Source organism: Struthio camelus, chromosome Z (assembly GCF_040807025.1).
Source record: "Struthio camelus isolate bStrCam1 chromosome Z, bStrCam1.hap1, whole genome shotgun sequence".
In the NCBI taxonomy this organism is placed as follows: Eukaryota; Metazoa; Chordata; class Aves; order Struthioniformes; family Struthionidae; genus Struthio; species Struthio camelus.
The window spans coordinates 62,344,771-62,371,189 of NC_090982.1; the positions used below are offsets into that span (position 1 = coordinate 62,344,771).

General features: G+C 41.4%; 2 protein-coding genes across 13 annotated transcripts in view; one reads left to right on the forward strand and one right to left on the reverse strand.

Annotated features, from left to right (window-relative positions):
• Positions 1-26,419, forward strand: part of LOC104152944 (ras GTPase-activating-like protein IQGAP2) — a 132,533-nt gene that overhangs the window by 73,253 nt on the left and 32,861 nt on the right. For 5 of the 12 annotated variants that reach the window (XM_068927676.1, XM_068927678.1, XM_068927686.1 and 2 more), the window contains 10 exons: positions 3,067-3,134; positions 3,496-3,609; positions 7,662-7,843; positions 8,109-8,196; positions 8,779-8,942; positions 9,486-9,573; positions 12,030-12,193; positions 12,729-12,889; positions 15,933-16,057; positions 17,743-17,906. In XM_068927676.1, coding sequence (XP_068783777.1) covers positions 3,067-3,134; positions 3,496-3,609; positions 7,662-7,843; positions 8,109-8,196; positions 8,779-8,942; positions 9,486-9,573; positions 12,030-12,193; positions 12,729-12,889; positions 15,933-16,057; positions 17,743-17,906 — 1,318 coding nt within the window. The remainder of the gene's footprint in view (positions 1-3,066; positions 3,135-3,495; positions 3,610-7,661; positions 7,844-8,108; positions 8,197-8,778; positions 8,943-9,485; positions 9,574-12,029; positions 12,194-12,728; positions 12,890-15,932; positions 16,058-17,742; positions 17,907-26,419) is intronic. The other 7 variants (XM_068927677.1, XM_068927680.1, XM_068927684.1 and 4 more) reach the window with 6 other exon arrangements.
• LOC138064552 (proteinase-activated receptor 3-like) lies at positions 21,288-24,266 on the reverse strand. The gene is made up of 2 exons (XM_068927689.1): positions 24,190-24,266; positions 21,288-22,483 (listed from the first exon to the last, which is right to left on the reverse strand). Exons 1-2 carry the CDS (start codon positions 24,245-24,247, stop codon positions 21,396-21,398), a joined length of 1,146 nt encoding a protein of 381 aa, XP_068783790.1. The 5' UTR covers positions 24,248-24,266; the 3' UTR covers positions 21,288-21,395.

Below are 26,419 nucleotides of genomic sequence, written 5' to 3' on the forward strand. Positions count from 1 at the left end.
CTGGTGTCCCTGTTGTTCTGTCTGGCACCACAGCATCCGGAAAGAGCAAGCCAACTTTTCCCCTTTGCATCTGTAGCAAATGAACATGATTGCTATATGAAGAATCACCGCAGGATTTAAATGCTAAATTCTGATGCATCTTAGAGATCTGATGCATCTTCTGATGCATCTTAGAGCATCTTATAACTTGGGAAAACTGAGCACCCTTTCTGAGAGGTGAAAAACTTTGTTTTTTCTGAGCTGTTATCAAGTTGTTACTCAAACATTAGGATCCTTGAGCTTTCCAACAAAACTACAAGAATTTTTTTAAACACAGGATATTTTATCTTCATCTCATTCTTGGAAATCATAAATCCATTTTTAGTTGAGGCTTTCCAAAATGAATTCAGACTGAAGCACAGTCAATGTGCATAATTTAATTGAAATGCTTAAAGCTGCTAAAATTATAAAGGGTCCTTTAAGTGTAAAATAGCCTTAACTCTAGGTAATGCAAGCAAGAAGTCCCATCTACCCACAGTGTCTCTTTGACATCTGAAATGTTAACACTCTGCAGGGAACATCTTTGGTTCTTTAAGGTTTTGCTGGTCTTTGAGCAGATGGAGGGCCTGAAGACAGGCAATGACTCTAAGCAAAATGGTTTAAATATGTTTTTAAGATGAGTGTTCTGGTTCAAGCCTGAAATGGAGAACATTTCCCTTAGAATACGTGAAATGACTTGCACTGTCAAATCCATCACTGCTCTGTCTGGGAAGGAGTGTCCTGGCAAACAATTTCTAGATTTGTGTTAAATATAATTACTCCTAGGCTTTTTTGCCTGGTTGAAACACTGATAGTTAAGACTAGACTTGAAAATACAAAGGTTTAGTTTTCATTTCTTGCACCACTTTTCTTATAAAAGCTGATTCGGATCAGCACGTGGGCTAAATGAAGTTAAGAACTGTTTCATTTGAAGTAAAATGCAAACAATGATTCTTTTTCCTAAATAGCTGTGCTTAGAAAAATTTTTCTTAAATATTTAGCTTGCAAATACTCTTTGGAACCAGATCATTGTGTTCTGGACAAACTATCCCTCTGAAGCTTGACAGTGTCAAAACATTATTTTTCCTAGGAAGTGAGGCAATAACAAACACACTTTTTTAACAGTATAACAAATATAGGCATGAAAAAACTGGATGGTGTTATGCAGGACCTAAGCTTAACAACAAGATCCAAGAACCTTTGGTTCATCAGAACTGGAGTGTGTGTGTGTGTGGGCAGCACCAAGGGAATTGCACCTGGGAGTTCCCATCTCCCCTTTCTGTTTCTCTTGCTCCTGGTGCCTCATATCCATCCAGCTTTCTCAACCCTGGTCCCGCTGATTGTGATTTTTATATGGGTGTTCTAAAGTTCAAGTTACATCTATAAATGTGTTAAGCCTGCTGTTTTTCAAGTGAATTTATACCTGACTGCAGGCTGGAAGCCTCTGTGTGCCCCATGCAAGACTCGCAGCAAATTTTCAGCACCATCTTGTGGCTAGTGAGTTTATCCGAACAAAGGAGCGCATGGGTAAAGTCCTTGGTACCCTCCTGCAGTGCTAAACGGCAAAACCAGGACTCCCTAAAGTTCAGATCACTTCTTCTCTGCATCTCCCCAGCATAGCGACCCCCAAAAAGCCCACGCGCCCTTGCGGTGCTGTTGGTTTCTGTAACCACTGGTCCAACACCCTGTGCTGCGAGCACTGTAGCTGGGATTGTGCCCTTGCCTTCAAGTTACAGTAAAAACTTTTTTTAAAGCCTGCATGGAAAGATGGGTGGGCAGTTTAGGATAAAGGGAGGACCTAGTTCAATAGATACTATAGTTGGGTATTTTTGTCCTGGTATAGTTAAGTTGCATTTAAGACTGCTTTGAAAGGTAAAAATAGCAGTTGCAATGATTGGGAGGGCTGCAGCAGTCAGAAGTCTCTTGCGAATGTGGGATGTGTTTTTTGCCTCTGTCCACATTGTGACAGGGTGCAGAAGCAGCCATGGTAGCATGACAGACAAAATACTGACTGTTGTGCACAGAAATAAATGCACCAGCTGCTAATACTTGTTTTGAGATCTCATCCTGCAATTCAGGAGTAGCTAAAAGAAAACCGAAAAGGAAATGTGCCCCTCAGCAAAACCTCAAGCCACAATGCCCAACTGCAGCACATGAAGTTGTGGGTAAAGGCATCAAAAAAAGAGAGAGGGACAAAATAATCCTCCTGGAAGAATATTATTAAAGCATTTTATTTTTAAAATCTACCTGCTGAGAGTTGAGCCCTGCTCACAAAATTCACTTGTTCATTGTGTGTTTCACTGATAAATTATAGAAACTTCCTTTTTTTGTAGATAAATATCTGCCTTGTTTTGGAGAGATATAGATAAAATATGTATTTACTCAGCTGTTCTTCAGATACTGCTACAGAGCTTTAGGAATAATTAGTATAGGTTTTCATGCTATGCTGAAACAAAAGCCTTAGTTCCTGGAGAGCCCTCTTACATTGAGCTTGCTTCATGTTCCAAAAGCAAAATAATGACAAACATGTTTTGAGGAGCGTGGATGGGCATACAGGTCCTTGTTCATCTATGTTAAGTAACAAGGGTGTCAGTGATTTGTGTGCATCTATCTTCAGCTGTCGATTATAAGGATGTAATAGCTTAACTTGAAACAGTACATAGATCCAAAACTATAAGGTGTACTAAAGTGCCTTCATAACTTGATCTTCCCAATGCTAGTTTTGATTTTTTTTAATTATCTTCCATTAAGGTTTGTACTTCTTTACACATCACCTGTGATCTGAAATACATTGACAGTGTGTCTCTTTTAAAGACGCTTCCTTGAAACATCTTCAAGTCAAAAAGACTCCTCTTTCTGTAGGACTTAAAATGCAGCGTAAAGAAAATTGTAGATAGGTTTATTCCGTATCTATCCATGGAAAAGTCAAGGATCAAAGAATGAATTTCAGTGGTAGTTATACCAATACAAACATTTGTTTCACTTGTGCAGAAAGCAGACACCTCAACAAACATGCAGGATTTTTTATTTTAATTTTCTTCTTTGCAGTTTATATCTATTCAAACTAGGATTAGCACCACAAATTCAGGACCTGCTGGGAAAAGTGGACTTCACAGGTAATGAACTGCTTATCTAATCATACATTAGATAATTTTCTTCAGCCACTAAATCTGCTAACATTGTACATATTTCCCATTATGTTCTTTCTCCTCCCCCAAGGCTGTCCTGAACACATCCTAATTAAACAGGTGGGAGGCTGCTGTTTTTAATTAATGTCAATCTCTGAAGGATGGAAGGGGGTGAATTTACGTGGAATACTTGTCATGTCTTAGAGATTCCTTCAAAATGGGGAAGAAAAACTGTTAATCCCTAGTCACAGACTTTTAAGAAATTGCATGTGTATTTGTCGATATGGTGATTCATAAAGAAATTCTTCAGGTTTGGTTCTGTTAATAGTTCTTTTTTATATATAAACAGAGGAAGAAATCAGCAACATGCGAAAGGAGCTAGAGAAGTATGGTATACAGATGCCATCTTTTAGTAAAATCGGTGGGATTCTGGCCAGTGAATTATCAGTGGATGAAGCTGCATGTAAGTGTGGTTTCTTTTCTATTTTTTACTGAACACACTGACAGAACTTTAAATTACTTTCTATCTATTTATTGTTAATTCATCTAGTTTGCCATCTCTTATAGTTTTTGGTATTTATTAAGCGTTCATTGGCTATCACATTGCGTTATTGTTATAAGGCCTTTTGCAATTTGTCAGTCTGCATTTTCGAGCAGAAAACATCTTCTCTTACGTATCTGCATTGACATATATCTTTGACAGGAATAAAGATTTGTCTTACCAGCTTGTACCTGCGCTTAGTGTCCTGGTACCTGGTATGCTTTTGACATGACAAATTGAGCTTTTTCTGTGCTTCCACACCACGGGGTACGAAGGGCCAATGAAGACAGCATCTTGAATAAAAGTGAAAAGTATCAAATGAGAAGTGAAATGTCAGAGGTGCTTCACTGCGTAATTAGGCTGAACTGCTAGCCTAATGGTAACAGCATTAACACAGTCATCACAAACGCCAAGGAAACTTAAGGACTGGCTTAACTTGAACACAAGTCTCCCTAAGTACTCAGTTGGGGGAGACCTTCCTTAGAACAAGATATCCTCTCTGTGCCTCCAGCCTGTGTTGGGCTGCTTATGAAAACACTTGGTCAGGTTGCTATGAGGACAACACTGGACTAGATGGACCACTTTCTCCTGTATGGTGGCTTGTAGTGGGCATGTAGAGGAACTGCTTGCCTCCACAGGCAGCTTTGTGACTGCTGACATGCCCCACAGTGGGGGAAAGCTCTGCTGGAGGGCACTTGCCACTGCAGCATCAGAAATAAGCTGTTTCTTTTTAGGTAATTTGATGCATGGTGCTGGTACTTTTAAATCTATATTGGACAGCTTCCAATTAAAAGAAAAATTAAATGCCTCTTCTTGCCCAAGCCTATCCATGTGTCGTCTTCTATATTCCAATTCCTTTGTGGAATGAAATTAAAAAACAAAAAGAAATTACTTGAACTGAAATGACATCAAATAAACGTCCACTTAAATTCATGCTTGAGCTTAGTTACTTTATTTTGAAAATACTGCCTCTATTCAGAGGAGCAACCTGAAGAACAGAAGAGCCAGAGGAGAGCATTCAGCAGTACAGTGGATCATTGATAAAACCAACAACAGTGCTGTAGGCTAACCTTTAAACACAGGGCAAAATAAAAAGCTGTTATAATTAAGTTGCATCACAACTTTGTTAGACCTTGCGAAGTATTTAATGGCAAAGTAGCAAAATTTAAATAAGCTGCTTCAGATCATTACTTAAAATATGGGCTAAAGCTTCCAAATCTTAATTTGAAACATGCTTCCTCATGTTGATTTATCCTGTGTTGTATCTTTTGGAGCCTACGCTATAGCGTAATGTTGTGCATGCTTTTGCCAAGGCACTTGTAAAATATTGTCTTTGAAAGGAGGGATGCTTTGTCTGCTGATTTTTGTTTGTTTTGCAAATTTTCAGAGATTTAGTGACAGTCAAACACTTTTCCAGTAAGCTTCCTTCCTCCCCCAGAGTTGAAAGGGCTGCAGCTTCCTTTTTCTGAAAGATTTTTGTAACTTCTGAAGTGTTTTCAGTGTCCCATACAAAAGTAAGCTTTGCTGATGCTGGCTCTGGTTCTTAGGGCTAGAAGTGTGCTATAGATAACATGCCTTGCCCCAGAGCAGGAAATATCTGTTATGGGAGCTGTCACATGCTTGTGAGGATTGAAGTGGAAGCCCTGCAAGAGGGAAGTGTCTAACATGCTGCTTCCAAAGCATGCTGTTCCTGTCAGGGAGGTATCTTACATAAATGGGAGAGGCTGCATCCTTCCGATACATGTGCTATTGCATGAGGGCGCGGGGGTGATATCTTCCAACATCAGGATGAACCAGGGTGGCTCTCTGCTTGCACCTCCTCCATCGTGCAGGCTGCTTAAGTTCATCCTGTGCTGCTCTACTAAATTGAGCTAGAGGAAATTCTTTTAGAACAACTTTCAGTCATGAATTTAATGCCAAGCAATGGAAGATCCACCAATAACTAGGCAAGTTGTTCCAGTAACTGCCCTCTCTGAGAACACACAGCTTCATTTTATGCTTTAGTGTTCAACTTCCAGTGGTCTACTCTTGTGTTTTACTTCATTATACTTGTGCATTCCTTGATCTTGTTAAAAACTCAAGTGTCCTAATCATTGACAAGCATCTTTAATTTTCTTAATATGCTGAAAGGAATTGAAGGCTCTAAGCTCATGTATAAGCCCTCAATTACATTTAAATCGGAAGAAAAATTCTTTTACTGAATATTCTTTTCAGGTTTAGCAAAATCATGCTAGGTGGCCACCTAGAAAGTAAATTTCAAAGTACTGTTGATAGAAGAGGAAAGATGGTGTTCCCTGTTCCCCCGGCGTCTCACTGGTGACTTGAAAATTAATTCTAGACAAGCTGCTCTGGTGATAAATGGGAAGGGCACACTAGGTGTGTATTGAAGAACTGCAGAAAATAGAAAAGATCTCAGGTCACCTAGTGTTCCTTTTCCAGGGTAGTATCTAGATAAGTATTTATCAGGAATTACATTATATACAGTAACACCTGTAAAATATTTGAGATGGATGGTGCCACTAGGCAATACCCTGGATATTTTGTCTAGCAGCTGCTGTTGCGACTGGGACATACTGTAGTTCTGGAGGATGCCCTTCCACGAAACTGATCTCAGGCTCCTCCTCGGGGTCCAGCGGTGTGCAGGGTGCACCTCGGAGGGGTGGACTGGCACTTCCCCAAAAGGACTTTCTATATCTAACTTAATTGCCAGGTAGTTTTGGTTTGTACTTTCATAGAAGCTCTGTTCTCTCAAAGGAGAGATTTAGCAGCAATGCAATGTTAGTGAGCTGTCTGGGTGTACTGAAGTGCTATGAGATTTTTTGCCAATCTTCCTATGCCAGTAACTTTTGGGGAACTCTGAGATGCCCTTTGGATGTTGTTCTTCCCTGTCTGAAGTCTGTTGCTGTCCCACAGCTCTGCAGGTGACAGAACTGGAGTCCAGCACACCAGTGTCCCTGTCTTCCTCTGTTTCCTGGTCTGGGGGGACCTCAGTAAGGAAAGGAGATGGTTCATCCTAAGCAATTCCCTAGCTCTGCCTGGGAAGTTTTAGCTGTTTTCTGGGGACAGGTTTCATGGAGTTTGAATGTCCTTGTGCTCTTGTGTGGAATCTTTCAGATACAGTTACTTTAGATGGTACTTTTGTATGTCCCTTATGTCTTTATGGACATGCAAGATCCCTTAGATAAGAGAAATGATACCAAATGTGCTTTCAGTTCCTGCACATGATCGCCTTCTAAGTAACACAGGTCTTGCATAATGAACTGCAACTCGTAAGTCTTATTCTCTGTCAGTAAAACGATTTATGACTATAGTACCTCCTAGCTAGGAGAAGAGGGGGAAAAGTGGAACAGACAGTGACATGCTAGCAAAGCTACCTTGGAGCAAGCATTGAGTGTTTGTGTTATTGTCATCTAAGCTGAGCATCAGGAGTGGGGCACACTGAAGGGGAATATATAAATTGTTATGTACATGTTAAACATCCATTTCAAATAGATCAGAAGAAACAGTGACAGTACAAATAATAGATGGATATGAGGAATATATGATATGGAAGGTTTCCAACTCTGTTTCCAACCTGGTATTATGCAAGTGTCTTGAGTGAGGTGGGTGGCAATCCCAGGGGTTTAAGCTAAAGGAACTGAGAACATGCATGGGGCAGCTGTGCAAATGTGCACGGATATGACAAGCCACTGCTAAGTTGCTCACATGATCATACATACAAACTGTAGTTCTTTGGTTCTTTTACTTCTATTCTTAAATAGAATTATTTTGTTGTCTTGCAACAACAGCTAAGTCATTTCTTGTTGCTTGACGACTTCGCAAGATCTAAGAAAGCAAGCTATGCGTTTATAATGCCAATAGCATGTTATTGTTTTGTTCTTTTTTTTAAAAAAAGGGAGGAGAGGAATCGAAAGCACTTGAATTAAGTATTTTTCATTGCTTCCTGAAATATTGGATTTTGCTTTTAATTTCAGTGCATGCTGCAGTAATAGCAATTAATGAAGCTATTGAGAAGGGAATAGCAGAGCAGACTATTGTAACTCTGAGGAACCCGAATGCAATGTTGCTTAACGTGGATGAGGAACTTGCACAGGAATATCAGGACGAACTCTTTGAAGCTAAAAGGAGAAAAGAGTCAAATGCAAGACTTAAGGTAGTGGTATTTTATTAGCACTCACAGTATGTATGCTCATTCATGGTTTTCATACTATTTTTACATGAATGTTTTACAGGAGGCAGAAATGCTTTAAATGTTGCTCAGCCAGTGACCACAAAGTGCAATTTTTTGATTCATGTTGTCAACAAATATTCATTTACAAGTAAACCAGTAAATATGTCAGTTCATTCAGTTTTAATGGCTACGCTAATTGCTGTTCTGTCTGCAAACTTTTTATTTACTAGCAAAGATTTTGTTTTTTTAGAATGGCACAATCTCAGAAGAGGAGAGAGATGTCTATGAAGAGCTGCTGACACAAGCTGAGATTCAAGGCAATATCAATAAGATCAATAGTAAGCCATTCTGGATCCTTATGAAAGTGTGCACGTACAACATAAATGATTTTCCAGACTCAAGCTTTAACCTGACTTGAATCCACAGGGATAAACAAAATATTTCTGTGGAAATTCGTTAACACACGCTGAAGTAGTTAATGTCTGTCTACAACAGTGTGGATTTTTTTTTCTTGCTGCTCCTTCTTTGCTAATCTTCTGGGGACTATTGTCTGTGCGTTTGTTTTTTGCTGAAAGGACTCCACAGTTCAGGATCATATCGTTTTTGCCTGCTTTTGTTTCCTTATGTTTGTGAGTTCCTGTTGTGTGCGGAATTCTGTAAATTTTGACCCCCTCTTCTATATAGACCTGAAATTCATTCATAAGTGTCCATTCATTAAAGTTATCTGTGGGTGAACTGCTCCCACATGAGCTCATACTGAGCTAGAAACTCCTTCAGTAGAATTGGTCTTGAAAAGTAATCCTCTGCTGGATGAAGACTGACCCTCTAGTTGGCTTTTACAAAATATGAGATGCCGACAGCAATGGATTTTTTTTTTTGCAAAGCATATTTGCTGTTTATAAGCATTGTTTTCATTTCAGTTCATATAGCTTTAGTCCAAGTGAATGAGGCTATTGACCGGCAAGATGAAGTGGCGCTGATGGCAGGTTTGAACCGTCCTGCTCTGAGCCTACTTGAAGTTCTGCCGCAAAATTCCTCATGGTACCTAATGCAATTGTGTGATTCTAAAGAACAGAAAATGCAGGTAATTGAATGGAATGGGTACTGTCCTGACACATCAGCTTGAGTTTTTTCCCCTGATTAATCAAGATAAAATACCTTACTCTATACCCAGCATCACTTATGGAGCAATTTTATAAAGGATTAAAAATAACTGATTTACTAATCAATAGCAAACTAGTTGCATTCGCTGTAAAATGCATGATGCACTCATAAGAAGTTAGTACTTCAGGTGTAAAAAGAAAACTTGAGATGTAGCATACAACTCCAATACCATGCTTGAAAATGAATTTTAAATTTGAGTGCAACAAAAAAAGGTGGTATTGAAGCGGTAACACTGGAGGAAGAGTATTGGAGCAATTGAGCTTTTAGGAGAAAATTCATCATTTCAAATAAGATCAAAATAAGAAATTCATGGGGAAAAATAAATGCTGGGTTTAAATGTACCTTTGTATTTGACACTCGGCCAATAGTACACTCCAATCCTAGTGTTCCATCAAAGGATTTTTATCCCTCTTCCCCCAATATATTTTAAAGCATAATTGAATCTCTTTTTCTGATCTGTTAGATAGCAGGGTTTCCAAATATGCTCGACAAAAGTGAAATACAGAAAGAAGTTAGTGTTGCCAATGCGGAAGCTGAGGCTCACAAGCTTAGTGAGTAAATATCTTAATATTCGTTTTTACCATCACCGTTTCATTAATTTGTTAATTAAGCTGATCAGTTGAATCCACCATTCCTTGCATGTAAACACGGTTTCTGAAACTGAAACCATATGCATTGCATTTTACTTTTGTTACTGTTCTTCTTAGTGTCACAATTGCCAAGTCACCAATCTGTGCTGCGTTGGATATATTCTTTTATCTGAGGTAGCTAACACTTTTTTCTTTGAATTATTTCAGCTACTGATAAACACATTGACTTAAACTGAACACAATGCATGGCTTGATGGCTTGAACAAATACTCATCTGCACAGTGTTAACCTCCACTTGGGAGTGACCACAATCCTTGTAGAGTTAAAACAGAATGATCAAATGGAAGAATGTTTTGCAATCACATAGCAGAGGAAAATTATTCTCACTTTTAGATACACATCTCTAATCTGTTCCTAGCCTGCTAAGAATGTCACAGTGAAATGCTAAAATACAAAAGTTAGTTTTTACAAATATGGTTAAGGGGGATCTAAATTTGCAGTGCGTGTATTGGCAATTGCTTCTTTTGACTGGAAGCTGCTTTGCTAGGAGATTCAGCTTTGGTTAAACTGCTGTCATTTCATGCTGCACCTGGCATGGCTTAGTGGCTGTTTTGTCTCTGGCATTATTTTCAGTGCTTTGGACCCAGGCTAATCGCTTTTGTAATGTGACTTAAGGGTGGTACTGTGAGGTAAACTTAAGCCAGAAGATAAGCTTGACTTAATGCATGAAATGTTAGCCTAGGGTAGGCATGGTGTGCAGGACTTTCCTATAAAAGAGTTGCTCCTTTGTGAAGGAAATGGGAAAGAAAATGGTGATGTATGAAGTATAGTAACAGTGATTTGGAAAGTGATTTATTTCTTACGTTTGATTAAAAAGGAAGAAATAGCAGTTTTGGTTACTGGAGCGTGAAGAATTTAAATGGAGTTTGGTTTGCAAGTTGCATGCTTTGCTTCTAAACTGGAAATCAAAGGCTTAGTTACTGACTACCCAGTTAGTCTAGTTTTGTTGTGTCTTTTACTCTTCACTTTTTTTCTCTAAGAAAACATGCATGCAGTAGCTTTAAGAGCCTTTTGCTTTTTCTAACCTCAAGAATAGCAAAAAAGAGAGCTGTCAAGAACAACATGTGACCATGCTTCAGAGCAATTGAAATGAGAAGAGTTTATTTAAGTGGGCCTGGTTACTTAGGAAGGTTTTCAAAGCTTGCGTATTGTATAATATGATCTGAGTGCTGCTCCATGTACGAAATGTGGATGGTGTCCACGGTGCAAGCAGTCTTGTACAGGCTTGAGCAGTTAGTGGTGACTAAAAACATGCCCTAGATAATAGCAAAGAAAAGCCGTAAGATAAGGTGGAGGAGTTGGGGGTTATTTTACTGATGGAAATGACATTTGCATAATTGCCATTCTTTATTCTGCCATATGTGCTCTAACCTTCAAGATTGTTTCCCTTTGCGCAAGACTGAAGTGGTATCTTAATGTAACTTGTTCCTGGGTGTGTCCTGGGCTGGGTTTCTTCAGAGTTGGCTCCTCCAGCCGTGCAAGTACAGGAGCTGTGACTAAGCTAAGGGGTGTTGTAAGGTTTCTGTGGCTGCCCAGGTGCAAAGTGTTCTTCAGCATTTTCTGCTGGAGTTCAAACCTCTACGGAAGTCAGTCCAGCAGAAAGCAAAACAGACGAGCTGTTTGTGCACTGAGAAGGCTTGCAGTCGTTCTTCTTCATGGAAATCTGTTTAATATGAAGTTTGAGCTGTAGAGAAGAGGACAGATGGCTGTGCTTGTGAGGACTGAAGTCTCAGACAGTTAAATGAATGGGCAGTGGTGCACAGAGGAATTAAGGAAAGCTTCAGCACGTCTTTTCCTCAGTTTAGCTACTGACAGTTCCAACCTTCCTGGTCCTTGGTCCCTTTTACCAGGCCTCCTGAAACCCAGATGGTAAAAATGTCGTTGGTGTTACAGGATAGACTTGTTCTAGCTAAGTTAGGTCCTGCTCAAAGGAGGAGGAGAGGGAGGAAACAAAACACAGATGGGAGAGAGCATTTGAGGTGAAGTGACACTGGTGTGTTTGAGCTGACATACCAAGCACTACTTGTCACAAGCAAACACGAAAGGAACATTAGATCCTTCTTATTGGGATGGGTCAGGTCATTGTTTGGGATTAAAGATACATTAGGTGGTCTCTAATGCCTAAAAACTCAGGCACTTCAAAGTCCTCCAGTCAGTTACGTACTGCATGCTTCTGAACAGACACTGTTTTTTGCAACATTCGGCAGATTGTGTCTTGAAGAACCTTGTGTGTACCTTTATTTTCTCCCGTGACAGCAAATGATGTTCTTTGGATAACATAATTGTCATCTACATGACATAAAAGAGCAAATGGCGTGTGAAAATTAATAGGTTTTTCTTTCCCTGCTGTTCTCTAGAACTTATAGCAGTTGACAATATCAATACTGCAATTCGTAACTGTGATCCTAGTAAAACACTGGTTGCACTGATGAAACCGGAGGCCCAGTTGCCTGTTGTTCACTCATTTGCTGCTGCTGTTTATCAGACTGAGCTGTTCAACCTTCAACAACAGAATGCTGTGGTAAGAGTGAAAAAGCTTGTGACCTGCTCTCTGATGTTACATAGTCAAGCCATGAAAGAGCACAAACATAACATCTTATCATGTAAAATATCAGACTTAAACTCTTGCCGTGGTTATATATTGCATGACTATTTTTGATGGAATAAGCAATGTTGAATTATAGAAGTTGTTTCTTGACACACTTTGCTCTGCTGAGCTCTTGTGTTGCAACAAATCGACAGACCTTTTTTAATTTTTGCATGCTCTTACTCTGAGGACTAATTCTGTTTTCATCTTGTGTAGAAAGAAGTACCCTGATAAAAGGGAAAGGTTAGAATGGATGGGTCTGTGGGGCAAAAAAGGAAAAGGCTGATGATAGGAAGAATGGGTAGCAAACTGAGTAAGCTCTGACACTTCTGTGGCTAGGAAGCTTGTCTTCACACTTCAGATTTTTTAAATCAAATCTTATCTCCTTGATGGTATCTGGATTGTGTAACTCCAAATTTGTTACACTGCTTGTTTAGCTTCCTGACTGAGGCACATTATTGTCCTACAGAATTACCTGGCACATGATGAACTGTCTATTGCTGTAGAAATGTTATCAGCTGTTGTGTTGCTAAACCAGGCCTTGGAAAATAAGGACATCCTAACAGTAAAGAATCACCTCAGAAATCCATGTATTGGCTTCAATAATCTGGAAGAAGAAAACTTTCAACGGTAAAAGTTCATTTTATCTTGTCTGGATGAGACTTGGCAACTTCAGTGAAAGGATAAGTGGGCATTTTACTAGGTGAATTGTCCTGTGTGTTCTGGTTGTGAAGTTAAAAGGGTTGCGAGACAAATACGTGTAATATGTTAATAAGAGAAAGTATTACAGATGTCAAGCTAGTCGTGTTTCTGTAACTATAGGCCATCACAGCCTCAAATGTTTGAGGGCAGAGGATATGCAAGGTGGAGGAGAGATGTTCTTGGAAAGTAAACACTGAGTTCTAACAAGTGTTTTTGCAGACTAATACACGAACCAACTGTAGCTGGAAACTGTGAATCAGTAACCTCTGCAATACTGAAGGAAGATCTTTGGAATGAGATAATGTGCTTAATGCCTTAAGGTCTAAGAGGCCCCTTAAAGCAATTCTTTTGTTTAAGAATTGCAAAAGCCTGTGAGGAACGTACCACAGTCCTGCCTGCTAAATAGCTGGGCACAGTGCTGTGGCATACGTGCATGTTCAGCATTAGCTTAAAGCCTTTGCTATGAAGCCACCAGCTGCTGTCACAGCCACGTGTCTGACTTGTCACAGCCAGCTGCTACCTGTGCGCTCTGCTTCCAGGACATTGCCTATGTGCAAAGGGTATCAGGCTGCGCTACAACTTGAGAGCTGTGTGTGGGAGAGCGTGGGGGCATGGACCTGTTCTCTCCCAGCCACAGGAGGTGGAAATGGCAGTGCGGTGCTGGAAAGCATTACGAGGCAAAACAGAAAACAGCGGCCTGGTCGCTGAAGCTCTTTACCAGGTTGCCAAGGGACATTAATCTAAGAGAGCCACCCTAGCTTTGTGTTTCAAAAGCTTGAGGGGGAGCAGTGAGGATAGCAATAGGTCGGTGTTTTGGACAGAGGGAGGTTTCCTCCCTGTCAACGGGCAAGAAGGGTCTGTGCTGCCAGGAGGAGGGGCAGGAGAACGTGTGCGGCAGAGCCGGCTTCGCCTGCTGCTTTGCCTCTCCTGATGTGAGGGTGGTACCTGTGGGCAAGAGGAACGACACTGTACGCACACAAAAGAGGACTCCACTGTAGCTAGCACTGGGTTTTTGACTGGTGTCACTGTGGCTCGATCCCTGAATAGGGCTGCCAGCCAATATGAGCAGAATATTAGAAACTGATCAGAATAGAGAATAAAACTTTAATGTCGTCGTGTAAATCCGTGCTGCCACCCACGTGCTGAGTACTGTAGGATGCTTTGGTTGCATCCTACCCGAGGAATACTGTAGAGCCAGCAAAAGTTCAGTGAGGGAGATGAGGGGTTGAGTGGTTTTCTACCAGAAGACATGAAGTAACTTAGCGCTCTCTTTCCTAGAAGAGAGAACCTGAGAGGAAGCATGACATAGGCCTGCAAAAACTGCATGGTAGGGGGAAGGTTAATAAGAGTTGCTAGTTTCTCCTTTAACTTAAAGGTGTTATTTTCTTATGAGAATTGGAGTGAGAAAAGACTGGTAACTTTCAATTACCAAGTTTAAAATTTACATAGGAACTGCCTTCTCACAAAATAATAAAATAGTGGAACTCATCACTAAGGAGCATACAAGATCTCTAAATACACCACATAAGTTAATAGACCACAGGACTGTTTGTGACTATTAAACGTATGGTGATCAACGCAGCCTCCATCTCAGGATGCCCTTAAACGCAGGCTGCTGAATGCTGGAAGGGCAAATCGGAGCAGGAAACAGATTTTTACCTGTGTTCCTCTGATAACCCTTCACTTCAGACCTCTGCTTGAAATAGATATTTGGTCTCACATTGTGGCAGTTGCGTGCTTGATCCAGGATTTTTACAATTATTTAACTGATGTGTACAGGAATTTACACTATTGTGAGGGTTTCCCTCTCATCTCTGTCTGTAATGCTGCTAACGAGCAGATGTTAGCTGGAGCTCCTGCCCTTGGAGCGTTGCTCTTTGCGTCCTTCTGCCTTTGGCCCTCAGTGTGCAAGGAGCACTGCTATCTTCTGGGCAGGAGGGGCTGCTATCCGATGTTGGGGTAGAAACTCTGATTTTTAACTTAGGATTGCAAAAGCTGACCGCAGTTTCTCCCAAACTTGTCAGTAAAGGTCATGCAGCAAAAAGGAATACCCAGCTCCATTGCTGCTTTCCCCTTTGGCGTGGTGTTGAGGAGAAGGAGGTGGAACCTGCAGCATATCTACTGCTGACATCTCCTCTCTGTGGGCAGAATCGGGGGAGAAAAGTATTTATGCTCCTAATGGCTTTTCCACAAGAGAGGAGGAAAAAGTCTTCAGGGAAGACAGTAAAGAAGCAAGTCACAGTGCTTTTCTCCCCAATTCTCAGTGGAGAGTTAGGAAGAGGAAAAATCATGGGAAAAGCCATATGTGAGGAGAAATGTCTGAAATAGCTTTTTCAGGAGCTACAGTGCTTACTAGGCACCACCAGGCCTCTGTTGTAGAAGCTGCATCGGCCACTAGATAACATGATATTACTTTCCTCTCTTAAGCCGTCTCCTAAGTCTGCTGTCAATGTTTAAATATTCTAGGAGTCAAATAATTCCACTGTATGATGAGATTTAAGGATGTTGCATATCAGTCATCTTAAGTCCATAATCAAATATTTCATGGCACTTTTGAAACAAAGAAAACCCAAAAATAAAGAAAAAAACTAAACAGAATCCAAGGAATTAGTTGTCGATAACAAAGTAGAATCGCACTGGACCATAGCAGTGTCCTTGAAAATACTTTTATTTAAATGGTATTTGCATGATAGGCTGCAGCTTCTTGGAATGACACATTACCCTCATTCCACGTTGCCAGAAACAATGCTTTGAATGAGAGGACAGTGCCAGTTTTTCGGATCCCGAAATGCATGTGTCGAATCAACAAGGCAGCTTGCATGTCTATATAATTTCTGGCAGGAGATGAGTTTTTATGTGAAATTTATTGAGAAAAATAATAGATGCTAAATGATAGACAGAACATCTGACTGACTCTTTATATGACTTCTTGTATATGAAATACATAAATGTATTTTATATCTTCTTGTAGTTATGCTGATACACTATTGTCTATTAAGTCAGAGGCTTCATCTCAAGGCCAAGATTATTTAAGCTGGAATGATATCCAGAACTGCATTGACATGGTTAATATGCAAATTCAAGAAGAAAATGAAAGTAAGTAATTTTTTCTCTACGTTGCAGGCAGAGGTGATAGTCTGGTCCCTGGTGCATAGATTTCTGTGCTGAATGGCCTCGTGCAGACACTGATCAAGAGAAAAGAATATGAAATAATTTCAAATACCTGCTGGTCTTTAAAGCTCCTTGAAGTATTCCCAGTTTTTTTTTTGGCTGGCTGAAAGGTGTCCTAAGATGCCTGCCTTCTGCCACATGAGAAATGCTGTGGTTCTGGGCGCTCGGCGGCAGCAGTGATATTATCCTTCAGCGCTCGCGCTAGGTGGTCTCCCCATGGGGATTTTGCTGAATTTGTAAGCACAAGGTGCATAGCGGGGTAGGGGCAGAAATTCCTGATGGTGTCCTATGTGAAAGCAGTTCTCGGGTTAAATGATTTGCAAGCCCGTGTTTTCAACAAGAGCATTGGTAGGGATTTGTGCAGTGCAGTTACCTACCCTGCCCTTGTTTTAGATGGTTTGATTTCCTGTCTAGAGAGTAGCTTCCTCTGCCCGCTCTTTCCAATGTAAGTGGTTTCTGAGGTTATTTTTAGACTTATTTTTGAGGCTGAATGTGAGGGGCTCCCTGACAAATTACGCGTGGGCCCTCCCCACGCTGCCGTCGGTGTGGTGTGCGGTAGTGTGCTTTGTACAAGGAAGAGAAGCTTTACGTTACGGAAATAGTAGGGTTGGCCGGCTTGCTGCTACCTAAACCTAGCAGACTGTGGGGGGCGCAGGCCTGGGGGCTCTCATCCCGCTCTGCGATGTAAGCTGTGCGGGCTGTCGAGCGGGAGCAGACACGCGGGGTGGATGGAGGGTGCCTCGGTTTCCCTAAACGAGCCCCCGCGTTCCTGAGGTTCCTGAGCACTTATGAGGTCACGCGTGTGACCTCGCTGGCCGGCAGCGCCCAGGATGCTGGCAGGGATGCCGTCGGTCACAGGTGAGGGCGAAGCCCTTGGCAGGGCTCGGTCCCTGCTCTGGCACGACTTTCGGGAGCCGGGACGCAGGGCAGCCTGCTTCAGCCCTGTTTGCAGGGGGAGGATATTGTGATTGTAAAATGCTGGTACCAGTCTTTACAGCTGCAGAAAGCTGGTTAGGGGGCTGTGACGTAACTGTTGCTTGCTGACTTAAGTCCTGAGTGCCAGTGGTCAGGAAACTCGAGCGAAACTGAAGGCAAATATTTTCGGTTTGGTTAGCTAAGGTAAAATTTAAAGAAATGAGGTTAAGTTGCTACGTAATGCTATAGTTCAGAGGTCAGTATGTACGTGTTTGTGTAAACTAGGGTTCCTAGTGATCTCGTCGGAAATGACTTGAAAATGAGTCTTTCAGCACTACAAGCCAACTTGTAGTTGCACATCTTTACATGCAGTATCATGCCTCTCCTTCAGGTTCACATGAGTTGTCCTGCCTTGCATATAAGGAAGTCTGTTTTCCTCTTTTGACAGGGATAAAGTTGATTTTTATGAAGAGGCAGAGTCAGTTGACTAGATAACTATAGGAGAAAGGAATATTGTCCAACTTAATAGCTTTACGTGAATATTTGAGCAAAAATAAATTAGCTGCTGTTGCTGCCTCTGCTTTCTTGTAACTTGATTTTTTCCTTTCCTTTACTGCTGTGTGTGTTTGTATCTGCTATGAGATGTTATATCTTTCTTTGATAACTACATTTTTAATAACTTTTCCATTTCATAGGAGTTATTGCAATCAGCCACATTAATGAAGCAATTGACCAAGGAAATCCTGAGAAAACTCTAGAAGCTCTACTGTTACCCACAGCCAAACTGCAAGATGTGACACCGGTAAATGCACGGCATTATCAGGATGTCCTGCACTATGCCAAAGCACAGAAATGCAAGGTTAGAGCTTTAAACACTGCTGCTTGTTGGAACGTTGCAATGCCAATTCTTTTTACTTACAAGCACATCCCTGTACCAGTCCCCCTGGTGTTTGGACTCATCGTGCCAATGAGGTGGTGAATAAGCCACTGATGACAAAATTTTCCAGCACAACTTGTACTGTGACTGGCACAAGGGATTAATTCTCAATATACTAATACTAAGATGTATTCTGCATGTATATCACTACTGACTGGATGTAACCTTGATTATTGTTAATTCTGCTAGGTTGCTGCAGCAATCGCAAAACTTGCGGACAGCTGCCTTGACATAGTTACGAAAATGTGCAAGCGTCTAGTTACCAGGTTTAGTGTCAGGCAGGAGGCTACAAAATGAATGGGATGTGAGATTTTTTGACAGAAGTGCGGAGCTAAAGGAGTCTTGTTTCCACGAACAAACTTCTGACAGCTGTTTCATTGAGGCACCTTCTTTGCTTAAATTTGGGGTTTTATAATAACGGTTTGTGTGTATTTCTGTCCTGCCTTTGTCATATTAACAGCACTGTCTTCCTCATACATGCCCTCAAGACTAAACCCGCTGCAGCATGATACCTGTATCCGCTTCCGCAAAAGCGGTGCCCTGGTCAGCGTCAGCATGGGGAAGCATAGACAGAGAGCAGAGAGGATATGACCTAATGCAAGATTAGCTAAAGCTACTAGCACAGCACTTAATATGTCCAGTGCTTGGAGAAGACCCCTAAAATTCATCTGACGTGTTCCCGAAGTAAATGTTCGGCTGGAAAAGCCCTCACACGTTGGTGTGTAGCAGTGGCTTCCCGCTGCCTTGCCTCCTCGCCTGCGGTGCCCGCTGTGAGAACAGCGTGTGTATCTGCAGCCGCGGTCAGAGCTCTTGAAAGAGATGGGGCACGAGCCTGTTCCTTGCACGGGAGCCGGGCTGCCTTACCTGACTCCCCAAAGCCTTGTCTCTTGCCCAGCGCCTGGGTGCGTTCAGTGCATGCTGGTTCCTTGGCGCGCCCTGGAAAGGGCAGGAGTTGGTGCCTGTGTGCAGAGAGCGCCTGTGCAGGTGCTGTCCGCGGGGTGCTGTGCCGGGGCCGGCCAGACTGCCCGTGGGCAGCGAAGCTGGGGCGTCCTGTGCCTGCGCGAGGAGCTCCCCACGAGGGCACTAGGAGCGGCCGCTGCGGGGCTCCCAGGGCACAGTCCCCCCGCTGGCACCCACTGCATTTCCCCCAAAAATGTGCTGAAGGGGAACAAACGTTGAAGGTTTGGAACAAAAATTGTGTAGGTCTCTTGAAATCTTGCAGCTTGGAAGCATTTGGGATGTTCTTAGGCACTTCAACTGACCTTTCTCTCCCGGGGTTTTCTCTTGGTTTTGCAGCCCATTTACAACTGCTTTAAACATGTCCTCTTTTTTTTTTTCCCCCTTCCCTCTAAAAAAGAGAGCAAGATACTGTGCTGTACATGCTCCCAAAAGACAGCAACTGAAACATTTCCATCTTAGATGCATTAATATGAGTTACTCTATATACCAGCTAATGACATTGACATCATCTTTCTTTAGAGAAGGGTACTGTTTAGACTGAGACTCTTAAAAACAAGCAAAAACCAAACAGAATCAGAAGGGCTATGCTGTAACCATAAAATCTATCCCCCGCCACTTTTGAGCCCTATTTTTAAAGCAAGTCTATCTTCAATTGTGTTTGGCATGCTTTTAGAGCAAACTGTGGAAGAAGGAAGTGTTTGATTTACAAGGATTAGACAGGTCTGCCTGTGAACTTCCTGTATTCCCCATTGTCTGGAAAAACATTTGTTTCAAAACTGATTGCTTATTCTAACCATTCTGCTGTCATGTCCCTGTAATTGTGTGGCTTTTGATAACTACGATCTGCATCCAAATCTCCCCATTCCCATTGTAAGTCTTAATCTCAGTTCACGCCTAGTTGTTCCTTGCTTGCAAATGAAAATACAAACGTGGAATTTATTTATTTCTATAATTTTATACAACAGCTTTTAACAGTTCTCAAAGCCATTTCAAATCAAGTGTTTGAGTCCTAATGAAGAGAAACTGTGTGATTAGGAAGTGCATTATGGATACCTGAGAAGTTAAACAGATGTGCCAAACCTTGAAATGGTCCCCATGTTATTTTTAATGACAGACACACAAGTTGATGGCTTTTACAGTCAAATTGGCTATAAAAGCAGAAGTTATTACAATAACTATTGAACATCTAGATTAAGGATTTTTTTAATATTTATTCTTGTGCATTTTATGGAAATGGCATTATTAAAGCTTTAAATTAAATGAGGAGCCAGGAGCCTTATCAGACTATTAAAAATAAAATCCTTTGCACTGGAAAATGGAAAGTAGCTCCAAGAATTTAAGTAAAGTAATGCTTCTTAAAATGCTATATGAAACTGATGTAAAACTCCCTTTTTCTCATCGCCGTCTTGTACGCTGCAGTGACAAATATGAACACCAGCCACTGAGTTCATTTAGTAGGAACTTGCACCCAGCGTATGTAGATTTTTGAGTCTCTGTAAATGTGTAAGCTAACCCTTTGCTTTATTAATGTGGACAATTAATCATAAGTGCTCTCAGTGTTTGTAAGGCTTTAGGTATTTCCTGTGAGGATGTGGAAATCAAGAGAGTACTATAGAATGACTTCCCTGTTGTGCTTACCAAGCAAGAATAAAGCATGCCTGGATTCCCGCTGATAAGGGTTAGCCTCTAGCAGTGCTTGTGGGTTACAGGCGCGCAAGAGCTGACAAAGTGGAAGAACAAGTCGCCAGTGCAAGGCTAGTTAAGCTGCCCAAAGGAAGATACTTGCTTGGAAGTGCATCTGCGTGTGGTAGTAGATTTACAGCCCTTGGAAGCTGAAGGGACTCTGGCTCTTCATTTTCATCATCCAGGGCAGTATTTGCTCTTGACTTTGTAGGGATGCGTAGATAGGGAACTTCTGCAAAGCTGTACAGCCCCTAGACACAGAGAAAGTGCTTTTATTTGTTCCCATTTCCATTGGTGCCAAAAAGTTGTTTTTGCATTGGCATTCCTGCAGTGATTGTGTGTCAAGAGCTAATGTGAAGTATTTGGAAATCATAAAGGGGCCTAAAAGTACTGTTCAAGCATTGCTTTGTCTTTTGGTGTTCAGAGGCGGTGGTGGTTGATATTCTCTTCTTCAAGGCCATAAAAGTGACCTTTTTATGAAAGTCAAGAAAGGTCAAGAAAAGGTCAAGAAAATGGAGGTGCTTAGCTACTTTCCTGAGTCTAAGCACACCAGTTATTGCAATATGCCTAATAAAATTTTACAGCTGGGAAAGTGTATTTCAGAAGACACTTCTCATACGGGGCTTGGAAGGAAGTAAATTTTACTGAGAAGATCATGGGTTTTTAAAATACTTTTATTTGTCCAGCTGTTGCACCTGCAGTTTATTGCTACTGGGGTTAACACTATACAAAATCATAATGCCAACAATAATAAATACAGAACTAAATTCATTTTTCCCTGGATACTTTAACCATTGTTAGATAGATATTGGATTGACTTCTGATTTTGGACATCAGAAAGTAAAGGAAAGGATCAAGGCAACTGTTTAAGCTGCTAAGGCACAAGGCAATTAGATAAAAAGAATACAACCCATCTGTGTTGTAATAGTAGTAGCTGATATGATGGACAATAAGGATGATGTTGCTTGGTACAAAGCAAATAGCAAAGATCGTCAGGATCAAAAGACTTACTTTAACATACCAGAACCATTCATGAGTCTTAAGTGTTTGTATGATCGCGATGTAGCAGAAAATGATAGTTACAAGAGGTATTAAAAATCCAAAGATAGCTAAAGAAATGTAGTAGTAGAACTGGAAGGCTGATACAGTTTCACAGGCGTTGTGCACATCGTGACAGGTGAAAATGCCCAGTTGTTTCACATAATAGCTCTGTTTCATGATGCAAAGCGGAAGCATGTACAGGAAGACGATGGTCCACACGGTAGCGCAGACAGCGGTAGCGTAGGTGCGCTTGGGCAGGCTCTTGTAGGTGAAGGGGTGGACAATGGCCACGTACCGGCTGACGCTGATGCACGTGAGCAGCAGAATGGAGCAGTACATGTTGCCGTAAAACACGGCAGTTGTAGTTCGACACATCATTTCGCCAAAAATCCAGTTGTTTCCATTGAGGTGATAGGCTATTTTGAATGGCAACATGATGCAGAACAGCAGGTCCGAAACAGCTAAGTTTGTGTAGAGGATGGCAGTACACACGGATCGAATTCGGAAGAGCAGCATCCACAGAATAATGGCATTAGATGGCACACCTAGTAGAACAGCGCTGAGGTAGACAGCAGGTATTAGCTTGGTGCTTAGAGAACTGGTCAGGTACTCCAGCGTTGTGTTGTTAACTTCTGTTAAAGTTGAGTCATTTGGCTTTTTTGAAGAGCACTTGCGCTCTCTGATACGAACAGTCGTTGTCTCCCCTTCTATAGCATAAGGGGGAATATAATCATAGTCTCTTGCAGAAATGCCACGAAAAGTCTTGATAAGAGAGACAGTTTGAATTGCAGAGGTATTAAGGGAAGATTCTGAAGCTTGAAAAAAAGTTAAAATTGTTAGAATAGGCATTCTATTGGATTATCAGTATAGTCACCTTCAGGTAAGGAGAAAAGTAAATTTTCTCGTGTGAGAATTGATTTATGTGTAAAAAGACTTGGTGGAGTTGTGCTTTGAGGTTTTATACCAAATGTGCTCAAGGACAATCTTCACTTTTTTTTTTGTCATCTAACAACCAAGACTGGAAATTTAGCATGAATTTAATGTTAAGCTGGATTTTCTGCATTTCAGATGTTTTCAGTAATCTTTGCTGGCAAAGTTACTGAAGACGTCTGCAGGTGATAACAGTACACAGAGGTTTTGCCAGGTAGTAGCAATGCTGGTGATTCATCATGTAAGTTGCAGCCTTGGTCTAGGCTTGGTCACAGTTTCCAAAGAAAACAGGAGTAAAATTCTTGTCACTTAATGTGTGAAATACATGACAGCAAAGATGCAACAAGCGCTATCTTGCTTAACTCATGCTAAAATCTTCCAGTTAGAAAATCCAAATAACTCCCTTTTTTGGTCTTATAAATCAAAATAACGTTATGTTCTGTATTCTTCAGCTTTGGACTCTAAAGCAAACCAGATCTTTTCAATTTATCATACACAAGGCAGGGCAGTTAGTGTTTTAAGAACTGAATAAAAATGCTTGGATTGACATTAGATCAAATTTATTTGTAAGCAAATAAAACTTTTTTCCTCCAGCAGGGGAATGTGCAGTCAGTAAATACTGCTAGCATGTGGGCAAACCCTAATAATGCTGGTCTCTTTTGCTGATGCCTGTTCCTCAGTGCCTAGGAGAGAACTTTGCAAAGTTATGTTGACATCTCTAAGATGAAGCACCGACGTCTTCAACAAGTGGCTTCAGAAAGGTTCTTGTAAAATAGGTTCTGGAGAATAAACAGCATAGCTCTGTGTAATGAATTTTGTCATTTAAAAATTCTTTGCTATCTTGAAATTGGAATTCAGAATAAGCAAACTAAAACTTGAACTAAAACCTGTGGGTTTTTCTTTTGCCCTTCTGTTCTGGAATAAAATATGCAAAACAGTTTTATCCAGACTCACTGTTTTGAAACTTTCAGACTTACGGTAGAGTGATTTGAAATCACATAATTAGTAGACCTTTTAATAATTTTTCAGATGATTAATCAAAAAATGAACTTTAATCACACTTTTAGAGATATTTGTGTGTGTGTATATAATATAAAAAAAAACAGCTTATAAAAATGAGCTTAGTTTGAAAGCACCTTTAATTCTAGTGAGGAAAAAAGGGCTTACTCTTTGATCATTTCCTTCAGTTATTTTTGTCGCAACAGAAGAGCTATCAGAGCATTTTCCTGTAATGACACCTTCTGTGAAGCTGTAATTCTGTTCAACTTTTTAAAGCAGAAGGAACATGACCCTGCAGGTCTACGTTACCATATCACTGTAGACATAGAGGCAAGGGTGAGCCTGGGAAAAATGTGCTTTCAGTAAGCTCCCTTAAAAATTTTTAAAAATCCTGCTTGAAAATGACTGGGCTACAGGGGACAATAATGCAAGATGTCACTGAAATGGAAGTATAAAGATCTGCCTTAAGTGAGGCTTCCTAGAGCGTAGCTATCTGTATTGATATACTTACAGTCCATTTAAGCTGCCAAAATGCTGATAAAGCAAATGCTGTCGACTAAAATACAGAACACATGCAGAAAGGAGGACTTACCTGCTGTGAAAAGACTTGAGGTAAGAGAGAACAATCCAGTTAAAACTAGTATCTTCATTGTAGTAAGTTAAATCCAGGTAGAAAAAAATCCAGTGCTGTTCTAGCTCATCTCAAGAGGCCTTTGATGGGGGATTTATTTCCCTGTAAAGGGCTAAAGAATGACAGAGCTGTCCCCTAGAAGCATCCTGTAGGCATGGGATTTATGGCAAGAAGCTAGTTTGTTCTTTGTCTACTACAGCAAGAGGGTGTGACGTATCCAAATATGCACACATGACTCAGTTTCAGCCTCTGCCCAACACAGAGATTAAATTGCTTTACAGCTGTAACTTAACTCCTGATTTACCAAGAGCCCGAAGCTGATGTGGGGGCTCTGTGTGTTCTGCTGGGATTTGTATGTACAGATATTTGGAAAAAGCTCTTTTTCTGCAAAAATCAAAGGGAGAGTTTAGTAAATCCTTAGAGGTCTCATTCACAGGCCAAAATCCATAGCGTTAAATCCTATACTCTTGAGCAAGAAGCCAGGCTCTGGGAACAGGGTGGTGATCTTAGTCTAACAAATGTAAAGGGCAAAGCAAGGCACAAACTGAAAGAGATACGCATCTTACAAAAATTGTGTTCTGCTTTGGCTTCTACCTGCCTAGCGAATACGAGCTGCCTGTGCTCCTTAGGTCGTGTCCCCCTTCGGCCACCAGCGCAGTTCACACGACGTCCATCCCGACAGGCTGCAGCCTCTGGTGCCTTTACCCCATGTCCGTTTGCTGTTTTGTTGTTCTCCTCCTTTTTCTCTGCCTGAAATACTTTTGTGCTTGAATGCCAAATAACAGTGGTTTGCTTCCAGCTGGCAAAGTCTTGGTCTGGCTTCCAAGCTAGTGGTGAGGACGGGAATAAGCGGTGTTTGGCTTTGGAACAATGTTTGTATCTGTTCTTGTATGAAGCCTGCAGAAACTGGACACCAGATTCTTCTCCGTTTCTCAATCGCATTCCAGACACTGTTGTTTGTAGTTCTGTGATTTGGTATGTGCTCTCGCAGGTGTTAACTCTAACTTTCTACTGCACTTGGGTTGTGCGTCCTGCAGTCACATCATTACCTGATAAAGTTTAATTTTATATGTAAACCTTTTGCTTCATTTACATATATTATGAAACTTGAAGTGTTTGTTTTGTTGTTTTTCCCCTCTGTTTACCCCTTGTAATTTCTGCGGACCCCAGATTTATTGGGTTTTGGCCTGTAGCTGGGCCCTGAAACAGTGATAGCCATTGCAACGCTGGTTCGTTGTCCACACAAGCTGTTTTAGTGCTGTGTGGCCCTTTCCTGGCTTTTACTTTCTGAAATATTTTCTGAAATAATTTTTCTGAACTGTGTGTATACACTCCTTTATCAAATCAATGGGTTCCAGTTCCTCTCATCATTAGTCTCTGGCAGATCGGGGCACTTTCATTTCCTTTTTAGAAGGAGTTTTGTTCCCCCGTCTGTTGTATTGCATTTCTAAACCACTCTTCAGCTCCAAAATCTCTGCTCTGAGCCGAAGCAGGCGCTCACCTGCGAGCCTGGGCGGAGGAGCCCGGCCGCTGGCGGGAGCTGCTGTGCTGCGAGCCGCTGGGGTGGCCCCGGCGCTGGCGCGACCTCGATGCGCTCCGGGCGCCTCCCCCTCCTCGGCAGGTTTTTTACCGCCCTCCAGCCCTGCAACTGCTGGGACAACCCAGACATCTGATTTCAGGCTCCCAGTTTGGAGGCCGTGCTCTCTGTAGAGCTCTAAACGGCAACTCAACTCGTACGAAGCAGTTAATGACTCAGAAACGCTCAGAGCTTTACTAGGGCTGGTCCTTAGGTGTCCTGCTGCCCGTGTGCCCCCAGCTTTTCGCGTAAACTTGTGCCTGTGGCTACTTAAGCTGCTTAAAGGACAGACCTGATGTCAGACACTGTAGCCTTTGGTTGAAACTTTAGCAGAAGGAAAGGATTACCTTGTACAGAGCACCCTCTATTTTACATTGGATATAATGTCATGAACTGTGAAACCCGCTCTGCTGCTTAATTCCTGAAATGTTTGCTACCTGAAGTGACTAACAGCCATCGTTACTAAACCTGAGTTGGCTTTCTATGCCAGTTACTGCTGGTATTTTCTCGCATAGTCTTTACTCATATACATATATATCTGTGTGTATCTGTCTATCTATGTAGATCCTTTCCAAATAGGAAATTCTGAAAGAAAATTAACTTTCTGTAATCTTC

Bases quoted from the DNA above. Each gene is read 5' to 3' on its own strand.
- LOC138064552 (XM_068927689.1), bottom strand. From the start codon at position 24,247: ATGAAGATACTAGTTTTAACTGGATTGTTCTCTCTTACCTCAAGTCTT. The intron at 22,484-24,189 runs GTAAGTCCTCCT...CTTTTTTTCAAG, and splicing joins CTCAAGTCTTTTCACAGCAG to CTTCAGAATCTTCCCTTAAT.